Below are 15640 nucleotides of genomic sequence, written 5' to 3'. Positions count from 1 at the left end.
CTCCATACAGATCTTCTCCAGATCTTTCGGGCTGGGCAACACAGTGTTTCCGGTCCCTCCGTAGATTTTCCATTGGGTAAGGGTCTGGAGACTGGCTAGGCCACTCCAGGATCTTGAAATGCTTTTTACAGAGCAACTCCATGCGTTTTCAAGTCATTGTCATTCTGGAAGACTCAGCCACGACCCATCTTCAGTGCTCTTACTGAGGAAATGAGGTTGTTGGCCAAAATCTCTTGATAAATGACCAGACATCCTCTCCACCATGTGGTGCAGTTGTCCCCTTGGCAGAAATGCATCTTCAAAGAATGATGTTTCCACCCCCCTGCTTCACGTTTAGGATGATTGAACTTATCCTCTTCCAAACATGGTGAATGGAGTTCATATGTAAAAAAAAAATCTAGTCTCATCAGACCACATCTCCTGTACCTCCTCAGGATCACAGCAGACAGGCTCACACTGGTGCTGGAAGTTCAAAATCATAGCGACTCATGAGATAATTGACAACAACTAAAAAAATATATAAATCTCTATAGATCTCATGAACCTTCTCATTGCATTGCATCACAGTACCACACTTGAAGGCACTGAGCACTTTTTGTCCTGCAAATATTTGTAAAGGGAGTCTGCATGTCTAGGTTTGTGGCAATGGTCTGATTGGAACACACAAGTTCAACTTTTTAATACTTTTGCATTGAACGTTTTGTTGCCCAAATGATTTAATGTTATATAATATTGTTCATATAATTCAATGAAAAAAAATGTTTTCACATGTGTAAGTATTGTGAGCCATTATAGAAATTTCAGGTGCTCTGCACGTATACGTCGTGTTTTACGGTAGTTTTATTGGAGGCTGGGGGTGTCCGATTAGTTTCAAGCGATCGGCTCTTTAAAATGATCCGGACCATTCGATTCCCAAAGGCTTAATTGCTGCCTTCATCCGGGTCTGACAACCATAACACAAATCTGTAAAACCCAGATCATATGGCAAATGTGCGCATGTTGCTGTTATGAATACATAATTTCGGAATGAAGGTCTCCTTCAAAGAAAAGATCCAGTTCCTTTGCTCGGGAAAAGATCCGTCGGTTCGCGAACGGCTCGCCGCTGTTCGCTCGGGAGATCTTCGTCCGTCAGCTCTCACCGGGCTGACTGACAGCCTCTCCGCTGCAGGACCGACTTCCCCTGTCATCGCAGAGACCATGTCCTCAAGCTGAGCCACGGCCAGAAGCGCAACGGTAGGCGCTTTTACTCGTGTCCGGCGGAACAGTCGCCACGTCGTGTGTTTTTGCGCGCCGTTTGTTGTTTCGGCTGCCTTTACTTCACGGGGACGATGCGCAGGCTAGCTATGCTAATTAGCACGTTCGCTAAACACATCTGTTTTCAAGCTGGTCGGTTTGTCGCATTTCTGCTGTATTGAGGTCATATTTTCGCCCACGTCTCCGTTGTTGCCAGTGCGCCGGTCCAGCTGCTCTCCCTGCTTTATACACACGTTCTTTGTGCTTATCGTGAATTAAACTGCTTCGCTTGCATTTACGCCAATTACACATCATGAGAAATACCGATTGTTGACTTGTATTCTGATTATTTGCATGAATGTGGATTTTCACCACGTTATTAAGTACCCGCTAGATCCCGCTATAAATAAGCAGCAGTAACCCCCTTTGAAATGTGTTAAAAGGTCAGAGGTCATGCATTAGATGACAGATGGCTAGGCGTGGTTACAAAGGTGTCGTGCAGAATCCGCTATATCGCAGTAACAGTTCTTTTCTTTTCATGTTCATTTGTGATGTCATTTCCTGGACCTGGTAATAGTGACCTTTGAACTATGGTAATAAAAAAAAAGTTGTAGTCGCTTCATGTCTATGGCGTGCTACCGGTGCCAAAATAAATCACTTAATACAGTAGTAACCAAATAATAGAACAATGTTTGGAAATAAAAATGTTGTTAATTAATCAAATGTTGATTTGGACACATTCAGAGCATCATGAATTTCTTCTGTCTGACATCACAGGATGTGGGCGGGACTAATTTTCTCCTGCTCATTTACATTTACAGCATTTATCAGAGGCCTTTATCCAGAGTGACTTACAATCAGTAGTTACAGGGACAGTACCCCCCTGGAGACACTCAGGGTTAAGTGTCTTGCTCAGGGACACAATAGTAGTAAGCGGGATTTGAACCTGGGTCTTTTGGTTCATAGGCGAGTGTGTTACCCACTAGGCTACTACCACCCTGATGTGCTCACCACACCCTTTAGCTCAATCATTAAATTCCGGTGCGGATACTATTACCATTTGGATCTCATGCTGTCCATTTTCCCCCAAATTGAAATCGAAAATAACAGGTTTTCCATTGTGCAAGTCAATGAGTTATGATTTGACGTTCACGTAGATTGTAGCGGAAGTTTTTTTGCATGGCAGAGGTTAAATGAGCCAACACAACCTTATTATCCTACTACGTGCTGACACCGCCGTGTAGGCTGTAGGCACTGAGTTGACTGGCGTCAGTGGTACGTTTGAACCTTTATTCTTCTCAGATAACACGCCCTTCTTTGGCTGTTTGGCTTGATGGCTGGACAAGTTGAGCGAATTTATTTGCACAATTCTGTCAGTGTCACGCTCGCTTGGCTGTTACCTTTCTGTAGCTATGGCAGGCGACTGCTCCGTTTTGGTTTTTGTTGTAGGCGACGTTTATTTCTGCACCGCAACCATTGTATGTTGCTCTGCTCATGTGGTATAAATTAACGGTTTGAATGCCATTGAAGGCATTCTGTCTTTTTTTTTTTGGCTGAAGGCTGTGACCTGGTTGAAATTCAGAGCTTCCTCTGATTTAAAAAAGGATTAAGACAATCTTTGACTTATTTCGGATTTTATCAGTCGAGATTACAATCCACAAGAGGAGCTGTAATCCCACCGGACGTTTGCCTGCGACATCTGAGGCTTGGTCTACTATTTACTGTGAATATTGTGTCGGCACGAGGTTTTGGGGGGAAGGGAAGCTGTGACATAATGACAAACGTCATTAACTCTCCCTTCTCTCCCCTTCTGTTAGAGTGAATCATGCTGTCCAGGCTGCAGGCTGCAGTTCGCCCGTGTGCCACCGCCGTCCGATGGGTACACACCAAAGAGAAGGGCAAGCCACTGATGCTGAACCCCCACACCAATAAGGCAAGTTTTTTTTGAACACAACATGTGGCCCGGTTTGTGTTGAGCACCTTCTATCTTTGACATGAAGTGTATGCTATTCAAAGTGTCTGGAGTACATTAGAAGAATGATTCAGCAAACAATGCACATTGCGGGGAGAACGGGGGGCGCCCCAGCGGCATGCAGAAACAAGTTACGGCTTCCATATGTGCCACCTCCTGCTTTCCTTTACTGTACAATTTCAAAGACATTCCTCCTGTATCTATGCAAGCTGCAGGAGGTGGGTGGCATAGCCTCTCTGTCCCTGATTGGTGTAAAGTGAAGTGTTGGTCACTTCCCCACCTCCCCTCTGAGGTTGTCTCACATTTCTTTAAGGGGTTAGGCATGCCGTACTGTACGCGCAGCACTATATATCCAATAGGAATAATATTTCAATTTAAAATGTCAAATCTATACAGGGCACCTATTTGAACTTTAGGGTGTGGTTTGCAAAGGAGAATGGAAAAGCAGGACAACGTAGCGCTACAAACCCTTTAAAGCAACGTTCCTCTTTCAAACGTGTGAGCAAATGTTGAAACAAAAATGATAGAGTGCAGGTAAACCTGCCTTCTTGACATAGATCAAACACAACAGCATACATAGAATATTCAACTTGATCCAGGGCTTTTCACACTTGGTTGGGTTCTTTGTCTGGAGTCTGATGAAGTGAAAAGGTTGTAGTTTTGTATACAGATTGTACATGTAGAAAAACAGTGTTCATTGTACATTAAAACCAAACCAGAAAAACAAATGACAACAATGATCAGATACGGTAATGCAGAAACATGTAAATATAGTGGGAGGCTTAAAATGATATCAGGGAATTTATAACTCTGAAGATTTGCACTGACTGACTGAGTCTAATCAACAACAGTGGCCGGAAAAATAAATACAAATAAAAGGTCCCGCTTGTTGCCATGTGATTAGAGAATTACACCTTTATCACTAAAAGTTATTATTTGAGATTATGGCATTGTTGAGGTGTTCAGAGAGAAAAACAGTTTCACATAAATATAAATTCCGATCCTAAACATGTTGATCATACTGAACATGAATTTAAAATGTAAACAATGAATTTTAACAGTGCAATTTCCAATCCCTGATCAGTTATTATCAAATTGTTCACCGTGGGACATGGTTTATGATGTTCAATGTAATACCAGTATTCTAAAATGTCACAAATCCTGGTTATTACTGGTTACAGTTTGGTTTGTGGGTTCATCTATTGTGCCAGCCATATCTACATGCCACATTGTAAGTGATACAGTAATTAGTCTATGTTCATTTTATACCTTGTCGGAGTGGATCCAGATTTAGAAATACCTCGGTCCCGGGTAATCATGGTAATCCTGTGGCATCATAAATTATTTGTAAATATAAATGATCTAGAAGAGACTGTGGCAACTGTGGATGAACTGGTCGCCATTCGCCAATCCGACGTCCACAAGTAAACCAGCTCTAGCTGTGGCAGTAAGGGTGGACCGATTAGGAAAGTACAACTCGCGACAAGAACGGTTTCTGTTCCTCTCACAAACTCCCCACTTTCTGTTGCCCAGGAGCCAGAAGGTTTACATCTTCAATACATTCTAATTGAGCCAATTGAGCTGCTTGTAAATATTAATGTTTCTGAAGGAAACTTGCCACAGTTCCTTTACATAACAAGAGGAAAGAAACGATCATGATTTGGTAGTAGTCTAGTGGGTAAGACACTCGCCTGTGAACCAGAAGACCCAGGTTCAAATCCCACTTACTACCATTGTGTCCCTGAGCAAGACACTTAACCTTAAGTTGCTCCAGGGGGGGACTGTTCCTGTAACTACTGATTGTAAGTCGCTCTGGATAAATGCTGTAAATGTAAATTTATTTATTCCCATTACGTTGAGTGGCACCCTGTTACCCTCTGTTCTCGCATCGGTCAGTGAGGGGGTCACTCACCCATGTCTTAGCTCCCCTGCTAGACACTAAAGCCTTCACTGTTGACTTGGATATCATTATTGGAGTGAGGAGTGGTTCCTTATGGACATGCAGTGAATGATTCAGAATAAGGAAATAGTGTCTTCGTCTATTTTAGACTGTTACATAGCAAAGTTGTCTCAGAGTCGGTCTGTTTGTATGTGTAGATATCTGTGTGCTCTGTGTTGTGTGGCTATCAGAGACTGCTGTTGAATCTTTGTGGGGTCAGGGGCACGTGTGAGCCAAGAAAGAGGACAAAGTGGCGGCCTCGGTGTTAAGGAAGTAATCAGCAGGTTGCATCCCTTCGAATCCCAATCTACTGGGGTGCCTCTGAGCAAAGCACTGTCCCCACACACTGCTCCCCAGGCGCCTGTCATGGCTGCCCACTGCTCATCAAGGGTGATGGTTAAAAGTAGAGGACTCATTTCATTGTGTCACTGTGTGCTGTGCTGCAGTGTTTCACAATGACAATCACTTCACTTTCACTTTCACTTAATCTACATGGAGAACATCGCCCTCTCCCGTTCTGGAAGTGGATAACTTCCTGAGTGACTCAGAGAGGCCGATTGAAGTCCTTCTTTAAGAGCGTCATGCGAGAAGAGTCGGAGACGGAATTAGAGCTCTAGACTAAGTTTTTGCACTGGTGCGCCTAAGAAAAAAAACAGCCTAAGAGTTAGGTGCACCAAATTTTTGACTGCACCCCATTTAACAACACAGTTTTACCAGTTCTTCTTTTCTCCGTTTTAAATTTGATAGATGAATTGTAAATGATAAACTAAAAATCTGGTTAACATAAAGTTCTTTATCTGAAGCACAACGTGTGTTTAAAGTGCTTCACTGAGCTGAAATTAAAGCAAGAAAAATTAAATATAAAAAAAAACCCTACATTAAAAGTGCAAGTGTTATAAGGGCTTGAACTCGGCAGCGGGGAGAGGGGACACTGGGCCGGGACATTTATCACTGCATGTAATTTGTTTTAAGGATGCACAATGCTTTTTCAGCGTTTAATTTCTATCATTTTACTCAGGATCGTGCGGTAAATCAGTTGATACGTTTTGATTAGGGTGAAAAAGGCCCTTCCCCGTCTCTGATTGCTTTACAATAAGACATGAACCTAATATGTGTTTGTTGTGTGGTCCAGGGGGAGTTTATAGAGATATTATTCCCTCCCGAATGGCTGGTTGCACCAGTTCCACCTCTGACGTGACCAGTGAGAAATAAGGTTGCATGTGCAAATTGATCGGACTCTAGAGCCCCCCCAGCACAGACAGCGTCAGTCAAAAGCGAGTCCCGTTCATGCAGCGCCGCCCAGCCCCGTGCCCGTCTCGTCCTGCTCACGTCACACGCTCGGCCTCTGCCTGATTTCCCGCTGCTCCTGCAGGGAATGGCTTTCACACTGCTGGAGCGCCAGGTCCTCGGGCTGCACGGGCTGCTGCCTCCCAAGATAGAGACCCAGGACATCCAGGCCCTGCGCTTCCAGAAGAACCTGAATAAGATGACCGATCCGCTGCAAAAGTGAGAGTCCATTTCACATGCCTTGTCTTCTCCTTCCCCTCAGCCTCTTATTGTGATTTTTTACAGCAACGGTGCACTCTTCCACTTTTTTTCTCCATCCTCTTCTTCATTCTTTACCGATGCAAAGCATTTTTCATGCTGTCCCAGTTTTTCCACTCTCGAATGCTTTATAGAGTATGCTGGTCAACGTTTCGATAACTATAAGCAACTATAGTAATGGAACTAATTGTCATGGAGAATCTGACATTATTGAGAATACATTTTTAAAGAATCAATTCAGTTAACAAGTATTTTTTTCTTATTGCTCAGGTACATCTATCTGATGGGGATCCAGGAACGCAACGAACGGCTCTTCTACCGCGTGCTGATGGAAGACATCGAGGCTCTGATGCCCATAGTGTACACGCCCACCGTGGGCCTGGCCTGTACTCAGTACGGACACATTTTCAGGAGACCCAAGTAAGTTTCTAGAGTTTTAAGTCACTCATTGAATAGAGAAGAGGACGTTAACAACCGGCGACTTGTAATACATGCGTTATAAGTTAAACATAAGCTAGACTGTTCCGTCTCCTTATGCCGCCACAGGAAAAAAAATTGTCAATACATTAACCTTTTCTGGAATGTTTTTGGTTCGTAATGAGTTTTAACTGTAAATGATTACAGATTTTATGCTACCTTTATGCTATGAGGCCTGTTTATATCCATCCACAGAGGCCTGTTTATATCCATCCTGGATCGAGGACACATCCGCTCTATCCTGGATAACTGGCCCGAGCCCAGTGTTGCGGTAAACATGCATTGTGAGTTATATTTTTGAGCTCATATGCAATGCGTAATCAATTTCAATTTGCAGGCAGTAGTGGTGACCGATGGTGAGCGGATCCTTGGCCTGGGGGACCTGGGTGTTTATGGGATGGGCATTCCAGTTGGGAAGCTGTGCCTCTACACGGCCTGTGCTGGCATCAGGCCGGAGAAGTGCCTTCCTGTCTGCATTGATGTGGGAACAGACAATGAGGTCAGTGGGAAACCTGAATCTGCCAGGTTGCATCTGTTGTGCTTGTCCCACGGTCTTCCACTTCCTGTCGTTTTAACGGAATCATTGAGTGGCACAGCACCAGAATTATATTGACAGAAAAAAATCAATGTTTGGAATTTTAAGATGGAAATTCCTCTCGTTGTTCTTGCTTTAGACTTTGCTGAAGGACCCCTTCTACATGGGCCTCTACCAGAAACGAGATCGTTCGCAGCTCTATGATGACCTGATTGATGAGTTTATGGAGGCCATTGTGGATAAATATGGGCAGGACACCCTAATCCAATTTGAAGATTTTGGGAATCACAACGCATTCCGCTTCTTAAAGAAATACCGTGAAAAGTATTGTACTTTCAACGATGACATCCAAGGTCTGAAACCACGTCTGATATCTGAATTTGAAGCAGTGTAGCATATACTGCATGTTTTACTTCATGATGTGTTATCCTGTGTCTGTTTCCTTTTTTGTAAATGCATCGCCTGTCATGTGTATCTTTGGGAAAGCTTCATTTTCCTTGTGGGTCTGTGGGTCTCTTCTACAGGAACAGCATCGGTTGCACTAGCCGGGCTTCTGGCTGCACAAAGGGCCACAGGGAAGTCGCTAAATGACCATAAACTATTGTTTCTTGGAGCTGGAGAGGTACATATAGGTCTTGCAGATATGTTTATCAGTTTAGATCATACTTTTTAGTGTGTCTTTCAACATTTTGTTGTGCACTACTTAGTTCATCCTGAATTTGTTCCCTCAGGCAGCCCTGGGTATTGCCAACCTCATAGTCATGGCGATGACGGAGGGAGGCATGTCCCAGACAGAAGCCCGGAAGAGGATCTGGATGTTTGACAAATATGGCCTGCTGGTGCAGGTGGGAGGATTTAACTATTGTGCACTTTTGGTTCCCGTGCCGTTTCAATGCTAAGCTGAGTGGACTGGAAATCTGGAGGAAATGAAACCAACACCAGACACCATGACCCGCAGAATCAGCATATTTTTTCAGACTGCTAAACTCCACACTTCATGATGAATTTTCTGTTGAGACACCAGAACTGGACATGGTATGTTTGTGTGTCTGTGCTTCTCTTTTTTTTTAAATTTAGGGCAGAGCACAAGCGATAGACAGCAACCAAGAAGCCTTTGTTCATCCTAATCCAGGAGAGGTTAACAGTTTCTTAGATGCAGTCAATATTATTAAACCCAGCGCCATCATTGGTGAGCAAGAATTGCTTCTCCGTTTGTTCTTCTTTTCCAAGTTCAGGCATGAGACACATAGAAACAGTCAGGACTAATATGTGTTGTTTTTATTCTTGCTCACAGGGGTGTCAGGGGCTGGAAGACTCTTTACACATGAAGTCATAAAAGCCATGGGGTCTCTGAATGAGCGACCAATCATATTTGCTCTGAGCAACCCTACAAATAAAGCGGAGTGCACTGCTGAGGATGCTTATACACTCACGCAGGTACACGGACTCTGTCAAAGTAGTAGAGGTCCTCCTGCCTCATCTGAGCTTCATTTCACCTCTGGATAGTGTTTGATCCATGATTTATGTTAACATTAAACCAAAAAAACGAAAGCACAGCTACACACAGGCTTTTTGAATCCCAAAATCAAAGAAACCAAATAATACAAGGTAAAGGGTCAGGATGAAGACAAGTAAAAGTAATAGCAAGAGGGTGGTAATAGCATACATGTACGCATAATTTCACATGAACGGTTACTTGTTGATAATTCTGTTTTTTTTTTTCTGTGAATCTTCTTGTAGGGACGGTGCCTGTTTGCAAGTGGAAGCCCATTTGAACCCGTAACGCTGGACAGCGGGCGTGTGTTTACTCCAGGCCAAGGGAACAATGCTTACATATTTCCAGGTAAGCAGTAATCAGTCACGGGTGACTAATGCAGGCGTAAAGTCAATAAGCTGGTGTACAAAAATATATGCGGTCCTGCATGTGAAATCTAAAGACGCCTCAGACATAAAAAAATATGGTAAGATTTTATGACCTATATTTATGTACCCAACAATGTTGTCTCAACGTTGTGTCAAAAATATATATGCAGTTCTCTTTCAAAAGCAAATATTTTACTTCACTCTAGTAAGCGTGACTTTAATAACCATGATAGGATGGGATATAGTTAAAAGAATCAACAAAATAATAATACAAGCTTTTACTTATGACTGCTGATTTAAAAAAAATAATTATTCTGTTGCAGGAGTGGCTCTGGCGGTGATTCTCAGTGGTGTGAGACACATCAGTGACACCATCTTCCTGGAGGCAGCTAAGGTAAACCTCAGCCTGTGTGTCACCGTCCTCAGCAGCCATGCCTTCTTCATCAGTGGACAGTTTATGACCCAAAAGACCTCTGTAGGACCCGCATCAAAGCCGCATTGAGACTGACATACACGAACGTCGGAGTGTATTGAGTGTATTTTGTCTTTAACGCAGCACATACACTGAAAGATAAGACCCTCTGCTTTGTGTGTGTGAGCAGACACTCGCTGAACAGGTGACAGACGAGGACCTGAGCCAGGGAAGGCTGTACCCCCCACTGTCCAACATCCGGGAAGTGTCCGTCCGCATGGCCATCAAGGTGACGACTGTTTTTCATGATGTCTTCACATGTTAGTTCAGTGTGTGGAGCTGCATTACAATTGAATGCGTCTCTTCTGACAGGTAGTACAGTTTGTCTATGCCAATGGGATGGCCTTCCGTTACCCGGAGCCTGTGAACAAGGAAGCGTACGTCCGGTCAACTGTGTGGAACATCAGCTATGACTCTTTCCTCCCAGACATCTATGAATGGCCGGGGGCGTCCCACACTCCTAAAAACAAGTAAAGCACTCAGGATGAGGGGGTCACTAACAGGGCAGGGCAGGTAGAGTGGCAGATGGGTCACAGGAACTCAAGGAATTGAAAAGGACATGGAACATAATAGAAATGTGAAACAAATAGAATGGTGAACAAACTTTATACACTCCCCATTAAATAATTTAAAAAAAATTATTTAATTAGTGGAATATTTCCACAATGTTTGGCCATGAAAGCACTCCCATCCGCTACATGTTGTGACCTGTTGTGTAATGTTTCAGGTTTTTTTTTTGTATTATTTATTATTCAGTTCTTAATGTCAGCCCCCACTGTCACCTAGTGTATACTAGATATATAGGAATCTGACGTCTTCCTTGGAGCTCGTAGAACGTATTAAATGTGAGTTTGGTGAGATTTGGAATTGTTTAATGAGTACAAACAAACTGATCTTGAAATCAGCTTGTGTGCCCTTCTTATCAAATTTTGTATTAAAATTCGCCCCCCAGAAAAACAACTGACTGCGGTTTACATTGGGGAAGCAAGTCTGGCAGGTTTGTGCATATGAGAATAAAGCAGTGCCACACAGAAATTTCCAATGTATTCAAACATGCACAACGCTACACACAATAATGAAGTATGTTTTAAACACATCATAAGTATGAAGACACCTGATTCATCGGACACACTACTAATCATTTCGAGATTAATGGCGGAGCAGGATTTGGATTTTTAAAAATTATTATTCATTCATATTTATAGTCTTGTGTCCTTGGCCTTGAACCCGATACCTATAAAGCATTTGCCCTCTCATTTCTTGACTGTGACAGTATCTGAGGTGAAGCTCTATAACTACATAGTTAAAGTGGGCTCTACGCTTCGACAGCTGCTCGGTGAATATGATTAAATTTGCCTTATTGCCTCTGCCTCATGAACTACAAGTGCCCAGCTTTCCAGTTTGAGTTTTCAGATCTAGTTTTCTAAAAACATTTTTTATGCATAAGCAGTATTTCCATCATATGAACAAACAGAACTGATGCTGCTCCTTTTGTGCACTGTTGAAAGTGCTTAATAAACTTTGTAGCTTTCATTCTGGTGTGTGTATGTGTGTGTTCATCCTGCAAGCAACTATATTTGAATTGATTTGTGAAGAATTAACCATTTTTATTCAGCTTGAACCCTTTTATCTGACCCTTTTATCTAGCCTGAGGTGTATATACCAGGTAGGTATATTTACAATGCATTTCAAATGAAATATGTTGTTTTTACTGTGTGCTTTCTTCATCATCATCAATTGGTGGTGGTGGCTGCCTAGCAGTTAAGGAAGCGGCCTCATAATCAGAAGGTTGCCAAGGTGCCACTGAGAAAATCACCGTCCCCACACACTGCTCCCCGGGTGCCTGTCATGGCTGCCCACTGATCACTCAGGGTGATGGGATAAATGCAGAGGACAAATTTCCCTGTGTGCACCATGTGCTGTGCTGCTGTGTATCACATGTGACAATCACTTCACTTTTTTTACTTTAAAAGCAGAGGACACATTTTGTTGTGTCACTGTGCGCTGTGCTGCAGTGTTTCACAATAACAATCACTTCACTTTCACTTAAAAACACATTATTGCAACATCTTTTGAACAAATAGAACCACGTTCTGCCTTTTGGAAACATTTACTGTTAACAATTCTAAACTGTTGTACAACCAGAGATCGAAACCGCAGTGTATTCAAGGCAAGGACGCTACCAACCACCTCACTGATGTGTTTCTCTTTTCTGACAATATTTTAAAGTGACTGTTCCTGTGGTCACGTTGTAGCTTCTGAATGGAGCTTTGAAGAAGCTGTATTTGTGTGTTTCAGGGGAAACTAATCACTGCAGTAGGACAGCTTGGTATTAAAATGCTCTGGTAATGATCTGATCATCCATCATCATCATTCATGCATACAGTGTATATAAAAAGTATACATGCCTGACAAAATGAATATATTAATTGGACATGAAGATCACATATAAAGAACATTTATATCTATTCTTCTTTGGTCTGATCAGAATCAGTCTCTGAAACAGGACAACAAAAAGTGGGGCTATTGGTATTGCAGTAACAACACAGTTCTGTCTTTTACGTTACATACCCAGCAGAGAATTCATCATCTTAGTCATCGTTAATACTGTGACCAGGAGAGAACTTCAGAAACCGCTGGGAAAACAGCTTGAACTGCAATTTTTAATAAATGTGTTCGTGAAAGTACTGAATGCTGGGAGAGCTAACAGCTAACAGGGCCTACTTTTTACAAGCATGCATTTATTAGGTCTTACAACATGTCTTTGAGCTCCTGTTTGATTTTTTTTTTATTTGTGTTCTTCCCCCAAGAACCTTTAATGCACTGTATGTAAAGTTAAATTCAATGCAAAACTGAAAACTTACTCTGATACTTTCAAGGACAGAATTAGCATAAAATCAATATAGGTTAAAAGGTTGTATTCAGTCACCCAGAGCTTAATAGTCATTATGAGGAAATAAGAAGGACCAGAAAGCTCCTGTAATTAAGTGTTTAAATATGAATGTTAAATATGAAAAATAAGTTGAAATAAAAGGGTACAAAACATAACAACATTCCAGAAAATACAACATTTTGGAAAATTAAATTACCCTTCATTCTTAGAACATCCAGAAACGTTTAAAACGGCTTAGGGAAAGAGCATATTTTACTAAATATTTTGTTGAGCCCCAATTTTGACATGTTAATGGAGGAAGGTCCTATATTTTGAGAAAAACGCATGCTGTATTATCTTTAAAAAAAATCCATGAATTTTCTATCCATTCGTTTAGTATTGAAAGCAGGTATTTTACATGGTCAAAAGCCAAAGTGTATGTGCCAGGTTCCCAGGTGAGTTTTACAATGAAGTTTTACAATTCTGTTTTACTTTGTTTCTATGCCATAAAACCGCATTATCATAAACCATATGCAGATTTAAAAAGTATGTATTTATTTCTGAAAGTCCATGTAAAAGGCGACAGATGCTCTGAATGTGAACGGCCCCCTCTACCGGTGCGATGGTGGTATTGCAGGCTGCAGGATTTGGAAATATGGGAGCGTGCACGAAAACGGGAAAATTCCATCAACTGGCAAGACAACACGTGATACCGGAACCCGCGTCGCTGAAGTGGACATTGTGTTGGCGAGTAGGATTACTTTTACGATCCAGACGGGTGAGTGGAATTAGTTTTACGATCCAGAGCGTCCGCTGCACGTCGCAGAGTGTCACGTGATTTGCTGCGACCAATCACATGCTTTTACGCGGCACGGACGCGACAACAACGTGGTCGGAGTAGAAGTTGCCAAGGCGGACGAATTGTACCCGATGTCCCTGGACCTGACCTTTCTTGGGACGGGCTCGGCGTACCCGTCCCCGCATCGTGGGGCGTCCGCCCTGGTTCTCCGCAGCGAGGGAGAATGCTGGCTCTTCGACTGCGGAGAGGGAACCCAGACGCAGCTGATGAGGAGTCCGCTCAAGGCTAGTGAGTGGCCGAAACGATAACACAATACAACAGTTCTTGGGCAGGCTCGGTTCTGGACAAATTTTATGGACTGGCTCGTATAGTTTTAGTATATTTAATGTTCTGAATGTATAAACAGACGTGTAAAAAAAACGGACCTGGCAACATAGGGAGCTCTTTGTTTTGTTCTTGTGCCCTAATGAATACTTTCACTATTTATGCTAAATTCTGACTTTTCTCCACGCAGGTAGAATCACTAAAATATTTATTTCACACCTACATGGTGATCACCTGTTCGGATTACCGGGATTATTATGCACCGTGAGTCTCAACTCCAGTCCCACCCAGCCTCCTTCCTGTGTGGACATATACGGCCCTCAGGGGCTGAGACGTTTCTTGCGTGTGTCCCTGGAGCTGTCTGCCTCCCAGCTCCTCTTCCCGTTCGCAGTCCACGAACTGGAGCCAACTGCTGACCAGTGTCCCCCTGAAGGGCTCCTTAATCCATTAGTAACGCAGAGCAGTGAGTGGCTTCATCCCCAGGAACGACCCGGGACCACAATTCAGATGGACACACAGAGTGATTTGTATGTACTGTTTGAAGAGAAGCAGTTTACAGTCAAGGCTTTCCGCTTGTATCATCGAATTCCATCTTTTGGGTTCTGCGTCCAGGAGCAGGAACGTCCAGGTCGTCTGAATGCACAACTATTAAACGAATTAGGTTTGTGCAATTAAATTACACTGCAGTTGTGTCAGATTACTTTCCAGGGTTTTGAATGTAACCTACTTTTCACTACTTCCATCTAATCAGGGCTGAAGCCTGGACCCCAGTATGGACTACTTAAAGCTGGACAGGCTGTGACCCTGGCTAATGGGCGAATTGTGAGACCGTGCGACGTCCTTGATCCACCTGTCCCGGGACGAAAGGTGTGCATATTCGGAGACTGCGCCTCATTAGTGGGAGAAGGGGGGATAAAGGCGTGCCAGGGTGCGGATGTTCTAGTGCATGAGGCGACGCTTGCTGATGAGCACAGGGAGCGGGCACTGGAGCATGGGCACAGCACACCAAGCACCGCGGCCGGTGTGGCACTGGCCTGCAAGACTCACAGGCTGGTCCTTTATCATTTCAGTCAGAGGTACAAACCTTTGGGACTTCAGAAGGAAGGTGACGAGGACGATGTCCTGGAGCTGAAGAGACAGGCAGAGGACGCCTTAAGGGGCACAGATATAGAGGTCATTGTCTCTGAGGACTTCCTTACTTTGCCCATACCAATAAAAAAGTTACAGTAGCTCGAAAAATAATATTAGAGCTTTTATATGTGTACTTAACTTAAGCCTAATACATTTTATACTTTCTTTTAATAAAGTTCCTCTATGTTTGTTTATTGTCTATTGTGCGTAAACCCATCCCAATAAACTGCTTAAAGGAGTACATTTCGGTTTAGTATTTTCATTAATGCTGTGCCATTGTGTTTTGAAGTGAAGAAAGTGAAAGTGAAGTGATGATTGTCATTATGAAGCACAGCACACGGTGACACAAGGGAACGTGTCCTCTGCATTTAACCCTTCACCTCAACCCTGGTTTGCATTCCAACCAGCCACACTCATTATTAGGCCATTAGGAAACACCTGACCTTATTTAAGGTAGAGTCGGAGTGAAGACGTTTTG

The 15640-nt window shown here is 43.0% G+C and overlaps 2 protein-coding genes across 2 annotated transcripts; both read left to right on the top strand.

The window, feature by feature from the left end:
- The first annotated feature begins 918 nt into the window (after nt 1-918).
- Nucleotides 919-11569, top strand: me2 (malic enzyme 2, NAD(+)-dependent, mitochondrial). Its single transcript, XM_028995801.1, has 15 exons — nt 919-1233; nt 3051-3166; nt 6517-6650; nt 6960-7109; nt 7362-7437; nt 7504-7665; nt 7841-8054; nt 8226-8323; nt 8433-8546; nt 8779-8890; nt 8996-9138; nt 9442-9544; nt 9888-9958; nt 10167-10265; nt 10349-11569. Exons 2-15 carry the CDS (start codon nt 3059-3061, stop codon nt 10508-10510), a joined length of 1746 nt encoding a protein of 581 aa, XP_028851634.1. The 5' UTR covers nt 919-1233; nt 3051-3058; the 3' UTR covers nt 10511-11569.
- A 2156-nt stretch (nt 11570-13725) lies between these two features.
- On the top strand, nt 13726-15397 carry elac1 (elaC ribonuclease Z 1). Its single transcript, XM_028996787.1, has 3 exons — nt 13726-13995; nt 14222-14692; nt 14783-15397. The coding sequence occupies exons 1-3, from the start codon at nt 13839-13841 to the stop codon at nt 15259-15261; spliced, it is 1107 nt and encodes a 368-aa protein (XP_028852620.1). The 5' UTR covers nt 13726-13838; the 3' UTR covers nt 15262-15397.
- Nucleotides 15398-15640: the final 243 nt, after the last annotated feature.

This window comes from Denticeps clupeoides, chromosome 11 (genome assembly GCF_900700375.1).
Source record: "Denticeps clupeoides chromosome 11, fDenClu1.1, whole genome shotgun sequence".
NCBI lineage: Eukaryota > Metazoa > Chordata > Actinopteri > Clupeiformes > Denticipitidae > Denticeps > Denticeps clupeoides.
This window is presented reverse-complemented; position numbering and strand designations above follow the sequence as displayed.

Bases quoted from the DNA above. Each gene is read 5' to 3' on its own strand.
- me2 (XM_028995801.1), top strand. From the start codon at position 3,059: ATGCTGTCCAGGCTGCAGGCTGCAGTTCGCCCGTGTGCCACCGCCGTC. The intron at 3,167-6,516 runs GCAAGTTTTTTT...CTGCTCCTGCAG, and splicing joins TGAACCCCCACACCAATAAG to GGAATGGCTTTCACACTGCT. The intron at 8,055-8,225 runs GTCTGAAACCAC...TCTCTTCTACAG, and splicing joins TTTCAACGATGACATCCAAG to GAACAGCATCGGTTGCACTA.
- elac1 (XM_028996787.1), top strand. From the start codon at position 13,839: ATGTCCCTGGACCTGACCTTTCTTGGGACGGGCTCGGCGTACCCGTCC. The intron at 13,996-14,221 runs GTGAGTGGCCGA...TTCTCCACGCAG, and splicing joins GAGGAGTCCGCTCAAGGCTA to GTAGAATCACTAAAATATTT. The intron at 14,693-14,782 runs GTTTGTGCAATT...CCATCTAATCAG, and splicing joins ACAACTATTAAACGAATTAG to GGCTGAAGCCTGGACCCCAG.